General features: G+C 35.2%; 1 protein-coding gene across 5 annotated transcripts in view; it reads right to left on the bottom strand.

Moving 5' to 3' along the window:
* Positions 1 to 15725, bottom strand: part of LOC129748421 (calcitonin gene-related peptide type 1 receptor) — a 473124-nt gene that overhangs the window by 30201 nt on the left and 427198 nt on the right. For all 5 annotated transcript variants that reach the window (XR_008737725.1, XR_008737726.1, XM_055743043.1 and 2 more), the window contains exons 6-10: positions 7473 to 7583; positions 7197 to 7303; positions 6948 to 7039; positions 4780 to 4906; positions 4185 to 4408 (exon numbers count right to left, since the gene is read on the bottom strand). Coding sequence is in view for 3 of the 5 variants with exons in the window: in XM_055743043.1 (XP_055599018.1) it covers positions 4185 to 4408; positions 4780 to 4906; positions 6948 to 7039; positions 7197 to 7303; positions 7473 to 7583 (661 nt within the window). In the remaining 2 variants the exon portion in view is untranslated. The remainder of the gene's footprint in view (positions 1 to 4184; positions 4409 to 4779; positions 4907 to 6947; positions 7040 to 7196; positions 7304 to 7472; positions 7584 to 15725) is intronic.

Consider the following 15725-nt stretch of genomic DNA (forward strand, 5'->3'; position numbering starts at 1 on the left):
AGTCATTTTTGTCATTTTTGTCATTTTTGTCATTTTTGTCATTTTTGTCATTTTTGTCATTTTTGTCATTTTTGTCATTTTTGTCATTTTCGTCATTTTTGTCATTTTTGTCATTTTTGTCATTTTTGCCATTTTTGTCATTTTTGTCATTTTTGTCATTTTTGTCATTTTTGTCATTTTTGTCATTTTTGTCATTTTTGTCATTTTTGTCATTTTTGTCATTTTTGTCATTTTTGTCATTTTTGTCATTTTTGTCATTTTTGTCATTTTTGTCATTTTTGTCATTTTTGTCATTTTTGTCATTTTTGTCATTTTTGTCATTTTTGTCATTTTTGTCATTTTTGTCATTTTTGTCATTTTTGTCATTTTTGTCATTTTTGTCATTTTTGTCATTTTTGTCATTTTTGTCATTTTTGTCATTTTTGTCATTTTTGTCATTTTTGTCATTTTTGTCATTTTTGTCATTTTTGTCATTTTTGTCATTTTTGTCATTTTTGTCATTTTTGTCATTTTTGTCATTTTTGTCATTTTTGTCATTTTTGTCATTTTTGTCATTTTTGTCATTTTTGTCATTTTTGTCATTTTTGTCATTTTTGTCATTTTTGTCATTTTTGTCATTTTTGTCATTTTTGTCATTTTTGTCATTTTTGTCATTTTTGTCATTTTTGTCATTTTTGTCATTTTTGTCATTTTTGTCATTTTTGTCATTTTTGTCATTTTTGTCATTTTTGTCATTTTTGTCATTTTTGTCATTTTTGTCATTTTTGTCATTTTTGTCATTTTTGTCATTTTTGTCATTTTTGTCATTTTTGTCATTTTTGTCATTTTTGTCATTTTTGTCATTTTTGTCATTTTTGTCATTTTTGTCATTTTTGTCATTTTTGTCATTTTTGTCATTTTTGTCATTTTTGTCATTTTTGTCATTTTTGTCATTTTTGTCATTTTTGTCATTTTTGTCATTTTTGTCATTTTTGTCATTTTTGTCATTTTTGTCATTTTTGTCATTTTTGTCATTTTTGTCATTTTTGTCATTTTTGTCATTTTTGTCATTTTTGTCATTTTTGTCATTTTTGTCATTTTTGTCATTTTTGTCATTTTTGTCATTTTTGTCATTTTTGTCATTTTTGTCATTTTTGTCATTTTTGTCATTTTTGTCATTTTTGTCATTTTTGTCATTTTTGTCATTTTTGTCATTTTTGTCATTTTTGTCATTTTTGTCATTTTTGTCATTTTTGTCATTTTTGTCATTTTTGTCATTTTTGTCATTTTTGTCATTTTTGTCATTTTTGTCATTTTTGTCATTTTTGTCATTTTTGTCATTTTTGTCATTTTTGTCATTTTTGTCATTTTTGTCATTTTTGTCATTTTTGTCATTTTTGTCATTTTTGTCATTTTTGTCATTTTTGTCATTTTTGTCATTTTTGTCATTTTTGTCATTTTTGTCATTTTTGTCATTTTTGTCATTTTTGTCATTTTTGTCATTTTTGTCATTTTTGTCATTTTTGTCATTTTTGTCATTTTTGTCATTTTTGTCATTTTCTCATTTTTGGAATTTTTGTCATTTCGGTCATTTCAGTCATGATTGTCCTTTTTGTCATTTTTGTCATTTTTGTCATTTTTGTCATTTTTGTCATTTTTGTCATTTTTGTCATTTTTGTCATTTTCGCCTTTTTCGCCTTTTTCGTCATTTTTGTCATTTTTGTCATTTTTGTCATTTTTGTCATTTTTGTCATTTTTGTCATTTTTGTCATTTTTGTCATTTTTGTCATTTTTGTCATTTTTGTCATTTTTGTCATTTTTGTCATTTTTGTCATTTTTGTCATTTTTGTCATTTTTGTCATTTTTGTCATTTTTGTCATTTTTGCCATTTTTGTCATTTTTGTCATTTTTGTCATTTTTGTCATTTTTGTCATTTTTGTCATTTTTGTCATTTTTGTCATTTTTGTCATTTTTGTCATTTTTGTCATTTTTGTCATTTTTGTCATTTTTGTCATTTTTGTCATTTTTGTCATTTTTGTCATTTTTGTCATTTTTGTCATTTTTGTCATTTTTGTCATTTTTGTCATTTTTGTCATTTTTGTCATTTTTTCATTTTTGGAATTTTTGTCATTTCGGTCATTTCAGTCATGATTGTCCTTTTTGTCATTTTTGTCATTTTTGTCATTTTTGTCATTTTTGTCATTTTCTCATTTTTGGAATTTTTGTCATTTCGGTCATTTCAGTCATGATTGTCCTTTTTGTCATTTTTGTCATTTTTGTCATTTTTGTCATTTTTGTCATTTTTGTCATTTTCGCCTTTTTCGCCTTTTTCGTCATTTTTGTCATTTTTGTCATTTTTGTCATTTTTGTCATTTTTGTCATTTTTGTCATTTTTGTCATTTTTGTCATTTTTGTCATTTTTGTCATTTTTGTCATTTTTGTCATTTTTGTCATTTTTGTCATTTTCGCCTTTTTCGTCATTTTTGTCATTTTTGTCATTTTTGTCATTTTTGTCATTTTTGTCATTTTTGTCATTTTTGTCATTTTTGTCATTTTTGTCTTTTTTGTCATTTTTGTCATTTTTGTCATTTTTGTCATTTTTGTCATTTTTGTCATTTTTGTCATTTTTGTCATTTTTGTCATTTTTGTCATTTTTGTCATTTTTGTCATTTTTGTCATTTTTGTCATTTTTGTCATTATTGTCATTTTTGTCATTTTTGTCATTTTTGTCATTTTTGTCATTTTTGTCATTTTTGTCATTTTTGTCATTTTTGTCATTTTTGTCATTTTTGTCATTTTTGTCATTTTTGTCATTTTTGTCATTTTTGTCATTTTTGTCATTTTTGTCATTTTTGTCATTTTTGTCATTTTTGTCATTTTTGTCATTTTTGTCATTTTTTCATTTTTGGAGTTTTTGTCATTTCGGTCATATCAGTCATGATTGTCATTTTTGTCATTTTTGTCATTTTTGTCATTTTTGTCATTTTTGTCATTTTTGTCATTTTTGTCATTTTTGTCATTTATGTCATTTTTGTCATTTTCGTCATTTTTGTGATTTTTGTCATTTTTGTCATTTTTGTCATTTTTGTCATTTTTGTCATTTTTGTCATTTTTGTCATTTTTGTCATTTTTGTCATTTTTGTCATTTTTGTCATTTTTGTCATTTTTGTCATTTTTGTCATTTTTGTCATTTTTGTCATTTTTGTCATTTTTGTCATTTTTGTCATTTTTGTCATTTTTGTCATTTTTGTCATTTTTGTCATTTTTGTCATTTTTGTCATTTTTGTCATTTTTGTCATTTTTGTCATTTTTGTCATTTTTGTCATTTTTGTCATTTTGGTCATTTTTGTCATTTTTGTCATTTTTGTCATTTTTGTCATTTTTGTCATTTTTGTCATTTTTGTCCTTTTTGTCATTTTTGTCATTTTTATCATTTTTGTCATTTTTAAGAAGTGAGAAATGAGAAATGAGAATTGAGAAATGAGCAACTAGAAATGAGAAATGAGAAATGAGAAATGAGAAATGAGAAATGAGAATTGAGAAATGAGCAACTAGAAATGAGAAATGAGAAATGAGAAATGAGAAATGAAAAATGAGAAATGAGAAATGAGAAATGAGAAATGAGAAATGAGAAATGAGAAATGAGAAATGAGAAATGAGAAATGAGAAATGAGAAATGAGAAATGAGAAATGAGAAATGAGAAATGAGAAATGAGAAATGAGAAATGAGAAATGAGAAATGAGAAATGAGAAATGAGAAATGAGAAATGAGAAATGAGAAATGAGAAATGAGAAATGAGAAATGAGAAATGAGAAATGAGAAATGAGAAATGAGAAATGAGAAATGAGAAATGAGAAATGAGAAATGAGAAATGAGAAATGAGAAATGAGAAATGAGAAATGAGAAATGAGAAATGAGATATGAGAAATGAGAAATGAGAAATGAGAAATGAGAAATGAGAAATGAGAAATGAGAAATGAGAAATGAGAAATGAGAAATGAGAAATGAGAATTGAGAATTGAGAATTGAGAAGTGAGAATTGAGAAATGAGAAGTGAGAAATGAGAAATGAGAAATGAAAATGGAGAAAAGAGCAGTTTGAAGTTGTTTTATCATTTTCAGACACGCCTCTGTCCCAAAACCGGAAGAAAGATATCTGTTTCGCGAAAACCAGAAATCCTCTGCTGCCTCCACAAACAACTTACAGAGTATCATCCGGATCGCCGGCATGGGCTCTAAGCACCGCATACAGGATGATCACGATTCCGGGTGTGGCCCATCCTAGGACGACCAGCCATCTAACCAGCTTTTTCTCGGACACAAACGCCCACACCAGGACCGTATGTAGGTAAAATCCTTCGCACAGCATCCAGGCGTAATTGGTGAGCAGGAAGTAGTGCAGCACTATATGCAGGGCTATGCAGGGAGCCTGAAGGAACAGAAAGTGGAAAAAAATGCAATGGGAATGGTTTATCGTTTGTTTGAAATAAGTCAGGGGTTTGAGTTCAGTCAGCCCGAATGGTGGCGACACAGTAGCGCTGGAAAGTTAATGAAAAGTCGTGTAACTTTGTTGGGTGTGGATCAGCCTCTCGAATCCACTTGTAAGCTGATTACGGATTTGAATTGGTCGGCTTGAGGGATGCTCATTTCGTTTTGCATTTTAACTGTGGAACCAATTCAAAATTCTGGTGAAAGTTGTTAAACCGGTTAAGCGAATTTAACATTTGAATGAAAATGTGCTTTTCTGTAAAAAAAATCAGCATCCCTCACCAGACACATATTACCAATCGAAGAGCTTACCCCGTTTCCTTTCACTACTTCCGGATCTGCCAGCACCAGTCGATACCAGAGCAGCCACAGGGTGTTGTTGATTGCGAACGATGCGAACAGGTTCATGTGGAGCGTTATCCTGGCACATTTGAGCGACCTTCATTTTGTCAAGAGATGAGATGAGAACGAAAAAAAAAACAATCCGAAAGTTAGCTCTCAATGGTGAAAGGATGGACCCGAAAAAAATTGTAAAATCGCTGAAAGGGGTGAAAATGGAAATCAATTCCGAATGCGTATGGAACGTTTTGGACCCTTTTTTACTTTGCCAGCATTCCAGATCGACCGGTCCTCCGGCGACTAGCGGATGAAAGCCGAAAGTTATTAGGGATTATGAAGGCCATGAAGTGGCTGTAAAAATGGGCGAAGTTGGCATTTTTATGATGATTATCCGGTCCCGCGAAAGTCCGGAAACTAGAGAAAGCTTAGCACGATTGTAAACTCTTCAGCCGGACCGATTTGCTTACTTTTAATGCGCGCACAGGAGGAAGCAAATTTATTGCTCGAATAAAAATCGCTGGAGATAATGTTCCCGGAAAGCTGTTAACATTCTGTCAAAAAAGGGTTTGATTTGACCTTTTTGGGTTGTCGGTTGATAACAATCATCGGTAGAAATCTGTATCAAATTACCATATAATTGAGGTCGAACGAAATGACAAATTGATGGCAGCTGATTGATTGGAAAATCTTGAATTACAACTTGAAAAAGAGGGCATATTCAATTAAACCATTTCTTAAAAACAGAAAAGTTCTAAAAATAAGGTGTCCATATTTTTTCCCGTTGATATTTAAACTGTCATTCAGGTTTAAAAACTAGAATTGCCTCGAGTTTATTTTTCCTTTATTTTCAAAATAAATCTTTTGAAAACTGGTAAATTATTTCTGATTTCTACACTCCCAATTCAAACTTCTAAATTCTGACTTCTGACTTGTGACTCTGACGACTGACTTCTGACTTCTGTCTTCTGATATCTGATTTCTCATTTCAGACTTCTGATAAAATTGACAAAATTGACAAAATTGAAAAAACTGACAAAATTGAAAAAATTGACAAAATTGACAAAATTGACAAAATTGACAAAATTGACAAAATTGACAAAATTGACAAAATTGACAAAATTGACAAAATTGACAAAATTGACAAAATTGACAAAATTGACAAAATTGACAAAATTGACAAAATTGACAAAATTGACAAAATTGACAAAATTGACAAAACTGACAAAATTGACAAAATTGACAAAATTGACAAAATTGACAAAATTGACAAAATTGACAAAATTGACAAAATTGACAAAATTGACAAAATTGACAAAATTGACAAAATTGACAAAATTGACAAAATTGACAAAATTGACAAAATTGACAAAATTGACAAAATTGACAAAATTGACAAAATTGACAAAATTGACAAAATTGACAAAATTGACAAAATAAACAAAATTGGCAAAATTGAAAAAATTCACAAAATTGACAAAATTGACAAAATAAACAAAATTGACAAAATTGACAAAACTGACAAAATTGACAAGACTGACAAAATTGACAAAATTGACAAAATTGACAAAATTGACAAAATTGACAAAATTGACAAAATTGACAAAATTGACAAAATTGACAAAATTGACAAAATTGACAAAATTGATAAAATTGACAAAATTGACAAAATTGATAAAATTGACAAAAATGACAAAATTGACAAAATTGACAAAATTGACAAAATTGACAAAATTGACAAAATTGACAAAATTGACGAAATTGATAAAATTGACAAAAACGACAAAATTGACAAAATTGACAAAATTGACAAAATTGACAAAATTGACAAAATTGACAAAATTGACAAAATTGACAAAATTGACAAAATTGACAAAATTGACAAAATTGACAAAATTGACAAAATTGACAAAATTGACAAAATTGACAAAATTTACAAATTACCAACATTGAAAAAAATGATAAAATTAACAAAACTGACAAAATTGACAATTGTTGAAAAATGGAAAAAAAAATAAATCGATATACCGCTTTTAAACTTTTCAGTCTTCTGATTTTTCCTAAATCTGTTTTCAGATGCATGGAATTGATTTTCTTTTTCTTTGAAAATGATAATTAAATTTTGAACTTTAAAAGATACTGACCTGAAATAGCTTAGTAATCCCAGCGAAAGTATCAACGCGATCAGGGATATCGAATAGCCCGTTTCTGCGATTGTCCGCACCGTCGTTCGCCACTGGAAAAAGAAAACTTCAATTAGCTGCTCGCTGAACCTTCACCGAAATGTGAACGACAACCAATTAAGCGTCGTCAGCCGATTGCTGACATTTTCAATTATCGCCAAATCAGCAACGGGTAGGTTTTGCAAATTTTCGAATCCGGGTTAACCTCACCTCAAAATCGTTGAAATCGATGCAGCTCGTGTAGTTAGACCAAGTTTTGTTCGTTTCCGGATGCCGGAACCAGTTGCCATTTTCGTCGCAATCCTTGTGTGCGTATTCTGGAAAATATTATGTGAAAAAAATATTTTTTGATTTTTTTAACTTAAAAAAGTGAAATTGATCATTCAGAAAGTTCCAAACCAAAAACGTGTCTAGGGTGGAAAAAATAAGCCGATATCCTCTAATAGTGCTCTTTTTTTTTTCTTCTACGCAACACGTCTAACTTACTGGTTGTATCGAATCCGAAAACGAAATCCGGACACGGTAAATAGGCAGATACTCCAGCTGCGGTGTCTGGCCAGCAAAGCCAATCGTCCCAGGTCCTCCGGCAGAATGGAGCTGCAAAATTAGGAAAATTTTAGGAACAGTATCAGCACATGGAGGTAAATTTTCAAGTGGCAATTAGTGATGGAAGTAGCGTCAGTTCGATGAGTAGCAATTAGTGAAAAACCGTTAACCAAACTTGGAACGTTTCGACTGACGTTGGGTTGCAGCCCGAGTTTCCACACTTTTCGAAGGTGTGCCACTAAATGTGCGAAAAGTAGGGTTCGAAAGTTTTACTTCTCGCATATCGGCAAAAGTTGGAGAACGTGTTCAGCTTTTATTGGAGAAACTAGTGGGCCAACAAAGTGAAGAATGAAAACTTCTAGCGATGGTTGGAGTATGCAACATATTTGAGCGATTTATTCCTAGGCTGACATACATATTGCCTATAAGTTGCCCCATACCACTTGAATCTTAAATTTTTGAGAGCAATTTAACAACAATGAGGTTCAAGGATTTTGTCTATTTAAAAATATAGGTTTTCAAAATGGGGGAAATTTAACAAGGCAAAAACTTTCCAGGACCCTTGTGAGTTTTGCACGGTTGAAATGAGAATTCCTCCAGATACTTTTATCTTCTTCTAATATATGAAAATGCGTTGAACTATAAAATAAGTGAGCCCTCTTTGGGCTTGATCCCTTTTTTGGTGGACCAATATGCCTTTTCATGTTTTTCAGGTCCAAATTAAGCTTAAAAATTTTGAAAAATATTCATTGCGAAGAGAATGATTTGCTTAAAAACAGTACATATCTATTTTTTTTATTGATGGTACTTGTTTAGAGTAGTTAACTTTTCGATCTGCATACGAGGAAACTATGTTGGAAATCACCATATAATAATCAGATAAACTCACCTTTCAAGTGTAACTGTCAAATTCGAAAGCGATTTTAAACGCGTAAATTGACTTGAAAAATTTGCCATAAATACACATGCAAAAAATATACAAAAATACTAATAAAATTTCTTAAACGATTTTGTTAAAAATATTAACTATAATTAATCATTTAGAGATTGTTAACAAGTTAAATTTTCAGATCAAGAAATGAATTAACAGGAGTAACGAGAAACACTTGACCCAAAAATGATTTGAAAAAAAAAATGTTTACGAATATATAATAAAATTGACCAAGGTTGCCAAAAAAACCGGTTTTTTTACATAAAATTCTCGAATTCTGTGATTTGATCCTAAAACCCTGTGTCGATTTTTTGTAATGCTATTTCTATAAAGTTGATTGGAAAACCATGTGGAATATCAACAAATTGGAAACTACTTACAGTGCACACTGTACAGTGATGCAGAACATCAATCTTACTGTACGCAATTAATAGCTCACAGGGATGAAGAGATAGACATTTGATGTCTTTATCAAAGTTGTTCAGTTTTACATGGAACATATTAAGGTATGACAATTTTTGCCGAGGGTTCCACAGCTAACTTTTTTGTTGTTCAAATTTGGGCTCTGCTGTCTTGGACAAAGTTTTTTATCTGGTTAAAATACATAAATTGGTTGAAACTGTCAAAATCCTATTATAGTACCCTCAGGAGTTTCAGTCAGAGTAAAAAAATACCTTGAAAAAACAATTTTTTGAATCTGACACTTTTTTGGTTGGATAAAATGGTCTTTGAAACAAATTTTTAAAAGCCAAGATCCTATCTTATACATTATGATGGTTTTAGAAATTGCATTTAGTGTGTATTATAAAAGGCTCGTCCATAATAAAAAAAATTGCACTTTTTCGCTACACAACTTTTTTGTGATTATTTTTCCTGATAAGCGTAAACATTTCCATTTTAAATAAGCAGGGAATTCGGTGGAACTAACATGGTTTTGAATGATTGAAAATATTCATTTTTCAATGAAAATTACTTATCTTACTAAAAGAAAAAAACGCCCTCAAGACCTAATAAAGATTTTTCTGTTATTTCGGCAACCTCTAGGCCTAAAACATTTCATTTAACAACAATGTATTGTATTTATCAATTTGAACTAATTTTAAATAGTAAATTGCTGAATGCTTGACACATGAGAACCCAATTTCAGCCTTAGAAAGGGATTATATTTTTTTCAAATGTAACTAAACTAGAGGAGAATTAGAAACAAACTGTTTAAACTTCAAAATTCATCATAATTCTATTCGAACACACCAACAAGCTGGAAACTATTTGACAGGTTTTAACTTCTCACGATACTTAAAATAATACGAAAATCATCTTAAATTGTTCATTACTTTATCACCCACTAATCATCTTGATTCTTGGAAAATCGATAGTGTCTTTGCAAATTTTATGCTGATATTAAATGGTCATCATCAAACTAATTTCAGCCTCAATTTTTTTTTGTACTTCTTGTTCTTCACAATGCTCAATTCTACATTCAAAAGGGTTTCGATAAATAACACAATGGCAGAAAATTTAAAATTTTCCTAAGTGTAATGAATTAAAGAAATTGTTTTGATTTATTCATATCAGATTTAGTTTTCATAATAATTTTTGATGATAGGTTGAAAATCACTTAAGAAATGTTTGCATTTTTTTTAACAAAACTGTAAAGATTTACAAAAAAGTTAGAAAAAAATAAGTATAAATCTATGGTCAACTTTCTCGAAGTCGTAAGTAGTAATTTTGGCTTCTGCGTAAAAAGTTATTGTTTTTTTCCTCCATTCTTAAGTTTTAAACCAAATTGAATTTTATTAATTTTGAAATTAAATGAAAAATTAAATTGTTTATACATCTTTAATAAATACAACAAAACTTATGTGTTTGAACTTTCTTCAGTAACTTCAGGAATACAGACCCCGTTAATTTTTGGCAACATTCGACTTTGGCAACATTCGATTTTGGCAACATTCGATTTTGGCTACATCCGATTTCGGCAACATCCGGCAATTGAACGGCATTCAGAAACTATATCATTGTTTTCGCTATAACAAAACCATTATAATTAAGACAATATGATTATATGGTAATAACATACTAGAAAAAAACAAAAAAATTGAAAAATAATAAAGTACTTAAAAATTTATAACTGTGGAAATCTGAAAATAAAATTTTTTAAAATCTGTTAATTCTAAAAAAAAATTTCAAGTTCTGTGATCTGTGATAATACAGATTTTTTTGATATTTCGGCAACCTCTAGGCCTAAAACACTTCATTCAACAACACTTAATTACGTTAACAAATTAAAACTAATTTTTATAGTGAATTTTGAATTGCAATGCTACAAACCTATTCAATTGAAACTGAATTTTTGACACTCAAAAACCCTTACTCAGCCTTAAAACGAATTTTTCTTTTTTGAAAAATGTAGCTGAACAAGTTCAGAACTTGATGCCAACCATTTTAACTTCAAAATTTTGTAACCGTTTGTTACAAAATTCTTGTTGTTTTTAAATTGGTACATTGTAAAGTTGAGTGATTGTTCATTTGTTTTATTTCTTGTTAGGGTTAAATAAAATATTGTTAGATTTAAATTAGAATAAGAACATAATTTATTAACACACTCGACAACATGGCACAAAATGGGTTGAATGCAATGGGAAAATTCTTTCTTTTGCAAATGGAAGGAGATTGCATGCAACATCGTTGGTCGAGGAAAAAGGTTGCGGCGTTAATGCTTTGATACTGGCGCGATTTTGCCAAAGCACAAAAGCTGGTAAACGGTGGATAATGTGCAACTCGAGACCCCATAGTGGTCATATCACCTCTTATTCACAACTCCTATCTCTACCTCCCCGCGGTGCCGGCTGGGGTGCGAGTAACCTAAGCGGAGATCGGGTACCCAACCCCGGTGGATGCTTTGGTCGCATGCAGACTGAGAAGGTGGCCGCACGCGTCTGTTCCCCAGGTCAGGGGCGGCGTGCAACAACAACCGAGCGCCTGTTCTCCAGGTCAGGGGCGGCTCAAGCAGCGTCTGTCTCGCAGCGAGCGGCTGAATTTATGAAATGCGGCTCCCGCCAGCCAAGTCCAAGATGGCAGCCCCATCGCGGGATAGGGACTTTAGGCTAACAACCTACTGCTCCTGATATCTTGTATTGTTACAGAAACTGAGAGAAGAAATAACCGAATTGGAACTTTGGCAACGACTTTTAGCATGAAAACACGGACTAGAATTGGAACTTGGAATGTTTTGACCCTTGCCCAGCCAGGAAAGCTGGCTCAACTTGCTGGAGAAGCTAGCCGCCTCAAGCTAGAGATATTGGGACTGAGCGAAGTCCGTTGGCCTAACACTGGAGAGCACAAGACACAGTCCGGGCAAGTACTGCTTTACTCTGGCATACGAGGAGAACATGCTACTCGGGAACGAGGAGTTGGTTTCCTGTTAAGCCCGCAGGCCCATGCGGCCCTCTTAAGATGGGAACCGATAAACGAAAGAATAATCGTAGCCAGATTCAGAACACGGGTTAGAAACCTTACAATAGTCCTGTGTTATGCGCCAACTGACGTTGCCGATTTGCAGGAGAAAGAGCAGTTTTACAGTCAATTGAACAGCGTGGTTGAGAGAATTCCGAAGGGTGACATTCAAATCCACTTAGGCGACTTCAACGCAAAGATTGGCTCCGATAATCAGGACTTTGAGCGCATCATGGGGCGCCATGGCCTAGGACAGATGAGCGAAAACGGAGAGCTGTTTGTAGAATTTTGTGGCAACAACAACATGGTGATCGGTGGATCGCTCTTCCCCCATCGACCAGCACATAAGGTCACTTGGGTATCCCGAGATGGCCGAACAGAAAATCAAATTGACCACATCTGCATCAGTCGAAAATGGAGAAGGAGCCTTCTTGATGTCCGCAACAAACGAAACGCAGACATTGCATCTGACCATCACCTCGTCCTTGGCGAGATACGACTGAGAGTTGCGCGTGTCCAACGGCGCGAGGAGAAAGTCGGGTGTCGATACGACGTCCGCCGGTTGGAGAATCCAGAGGTGAAAAGGGCATACGTTGAACAGCTAGAATCCCGAGCCTTGGAGTTGCCGATAGACGGAACAGTCGAAGAACAGTGGTGTGGAATCAAGTATGCCTTTATCACGACGAGCCATGGTACTCTCGGTAAAGTTCGTGGAAGAAGAAGTGAATGGATGTCGGATGAAACCTGGTGGATGATCGATGATCGGAGAAAGGCGAAAGTCGGAATTGAGCAGGCATGTACCGGGTCAGCCAAAGCAGCCGCCCGCTTACGATATGCGGAGCTGGAAAAGGCAGTTAAACGAGCTTGTAGACGAGACAAGAGACCCTGGATAAACTCCCTAGCCGAAGAGGGAGAAAGAGCCGCCGCCATTGGAGATATCCGATTATTATATGATATTTCTCGCCGCCTTAGTGGTGCAAGGACTAATGCAAGAATGCCGCTGAAAGACCGAGCAGGTCAGCTGCTGACAGATCGAACAGATCAGCTCAAGCGTTGGACTGAGCATTTTGAACAACTTTTCCGAGTTACAAATAGCAATGGCCAACAGAACCCGCAGCTCGAGGCGCCCACAGTAAGTCGCATAAATGGCGTCAACTCGGAAGCGCCCTCGCTGGCTGAAATAGAAGCGGCAATTAAAAACATGAAATCCAACAAAGCGCCTGGAATCGATTGCATTCCTGCTGAAATGCTCAAAGCCGACCCTGCCTTGTCAGCACAAATGTTGCACCGTCTTTTCGTTGACATTTGGGATACTGCAACATTCCCGGCCGACTGGATGCAGGGTATCCTCGTAAAGGTCCCAAAGAAAGGAGACCTGACAGAGTGCGGTAACTGGCGTGGCATAACTTTGATCTGTACAACCCTCAAAGTACTCTGCAAAATGATCCTGAACAGGATCCAGGAGAAAATCGACGCTACACTCCGACGGCAACAAGCTGGATTCCGATCCGGACGATCATGTGTGGACCACATCACAACGCTACGAATAATACTGGAACAAATCAACGAATTCCAGGACTCTCTTCTGCTGGTGTTCGTTGATTTCGAAAAAGCATTTGACCGACTGAACCACGAAAACATCTGGGCTGCTCTTAGACGACGAGGGGTCCCAGAGAAACTAGTCCATCTCATCGAAGCACAGTACGAGGCATTTTCGTGCAAGGTCTTGCACGACGGTGTCTTGTCCGAACCAATCCCGGTAACTGCTGGAGTGAGACAAGGATGTATTTTGTCACCGCTGCTTTTTCTCATCGTAATGGATGAGATCTTGACTGTAGACCAAACCGAGGATTGCCGTGGAATCCTTCAACCATGGAGCAACTGAACGACCTTGACCTGGCAGACGATATTGTTTTGCTCGCCCAAACACAACAAGACATGCAGAGCAAACTCGACGACCTCTTCGAAAGCTCCAAGGCAGCAGGTCTCAAAATCAATGTCGGAAAGACCAAGTCGATGGAAATCAATACAGAAAATCGTTCCAATTTCGTGGTAGCTGGACAACAGATTGAGACAGTGGAGTGCTTCCAGTATCTTGGTAGCCAGATTACGCCTGATGGTGGTACCAAGAAGGACATCGAAACCCGGATCAGAAAAGCCCGATTTGCGTTTGCGAGTCTCCGAAACATCTGGCGGTCACGCCAGATCTCTCTACGAACTAAGATCCGAATCTTCAACTCAAACGTCAAATCCGTATTGCTGTACGGGTGTGAAACTTGGTGCACATATGCGGTGACGACGCGAAAACTGCAAGTTTTTGTGAATCGCTGCCTGCGGAACATCATCCGTGCTTGGTGGCCTGGCAACTGGATCTCAAACGTTGAACTTCATCGCAAGTGGAGATGGATTGGGCACACGCTGCGAAGAGATGAAAACGAGATTTGCAGAGAGGCGCTTGACTGGAATCCAGATGGGCATCGAAGAAGAGGCAGGCCCAAAAGCTCGTGGCGGCGAAGTCTAGCCGCTGAAATCCGCACAGTTGACGAGAACCTTGGCTGGCAGCAAGTGAAGACGCTGGCTCCGGATCGCCAGCAGGGGAGATCTTTTATCTCAGCCCTATGCGCCGGTCAATCGGCGCTGGACCCTTAGGTAGGTTAGGTACAAAAGGGGTGATTTCATTTCAATTTGACCGGCAACGGTCATTAGTAAAACAGGCGTGAGTGCGATCAAACCGATAAAGTGGAGTAAGAAAGTGGTGAAAAAGTGTCACGGTGGCCATCTTGGACTACTTGCAGGGCACCAGCCTTATTCAGGTAGAGTTGAACCTGCTCCACATACCAGTGGCCAACACTTACCCTTTTGAATTTCCTTTCATAGGACCTTTTTCCGTTTGATTAAAAAACCCTTTCTCGCCACTCAAGCGGCAAGCCGTTTGAGTAGCCCCCGATCACACTCCTCGGCCTAGTGGGCCCAGTAGCCCACTACGTCTAACACGTAAAAGATCGTCGAAATTCTCTGGTCTGCGGGCCATAAGTCGTAAAGGAGGATTTTCCCTCGGGTCGGGGAAGACCCGATCCTAATTCCCCAGGGAGGGCTCTTCTCGATTCTACCAATCAGGTTAGCCTGGGTAGGTCGATTGAGTCAAAGAAGGAAGCGCCTGTGAGATCCCCCCCACTCCACGTTTGAGTCAGTACAGTCTCATGGAAGACTGACTTTATTGAGCCACCATTTTGTTCGGCGGTTGGACCCACGAGTCACCGCTGATCGCCAACATCGTAGCTACCACCCAGTTCAGCATCCAGCAAGCAGCAGCAGAGAACCAGCAGCGAGCGCTCGCCAGTCGACAACAGCAGCAGCAGCAAGATAAGTCAAAGTTGCATTCTCCCACCCATTACACTACACAAAAATACACACTTTTAATTGAATTTTTTTTTTCGGTTTTATTTTCCTTCAGTAGATTTCATTTTCTTCCAATAAATAATATATTCCGTTACAAAACAGTTTTATATATTTTGATGAGACAAGACAAACGAGCCTTCTTTGTACCGTTGTACACGTAGCCTCTCCAATTACCCTGTGGTTCGCCGACTCTGAGACTAAGTCAAAGAGTCTCGTGCCACTGAGCTAGCACACTTAGTAGTTTTATTCATTGAATAGTTTCATAAAAAGTTTCAATTTATTGAAATTCTATTTGAACACATCAACAATTTTGAATGCTCTTTGACAGGTTTTAACTTCTCAGGATAGTTCAAATAATAAGAAAAAAAATATCTTAAAGTATTCATTACTTAGTGACCTACCAATCA

Source organism: Uranotaenia lowii, chromosome 2 (genome assembly GCF_029784155.1).
Source record: "Uranotaenia lowii strain MFRU-FL chromosome 2, ASM2978415v1, whole genome shotgun sequence".
Taxonomy (NCBI): domain Eukaryota; kingdom Metazoa; phylum Arthropoda; class Insecta; order Diptera; family Culicidae; genus Uranotaenia; species Uranotaenia lowii.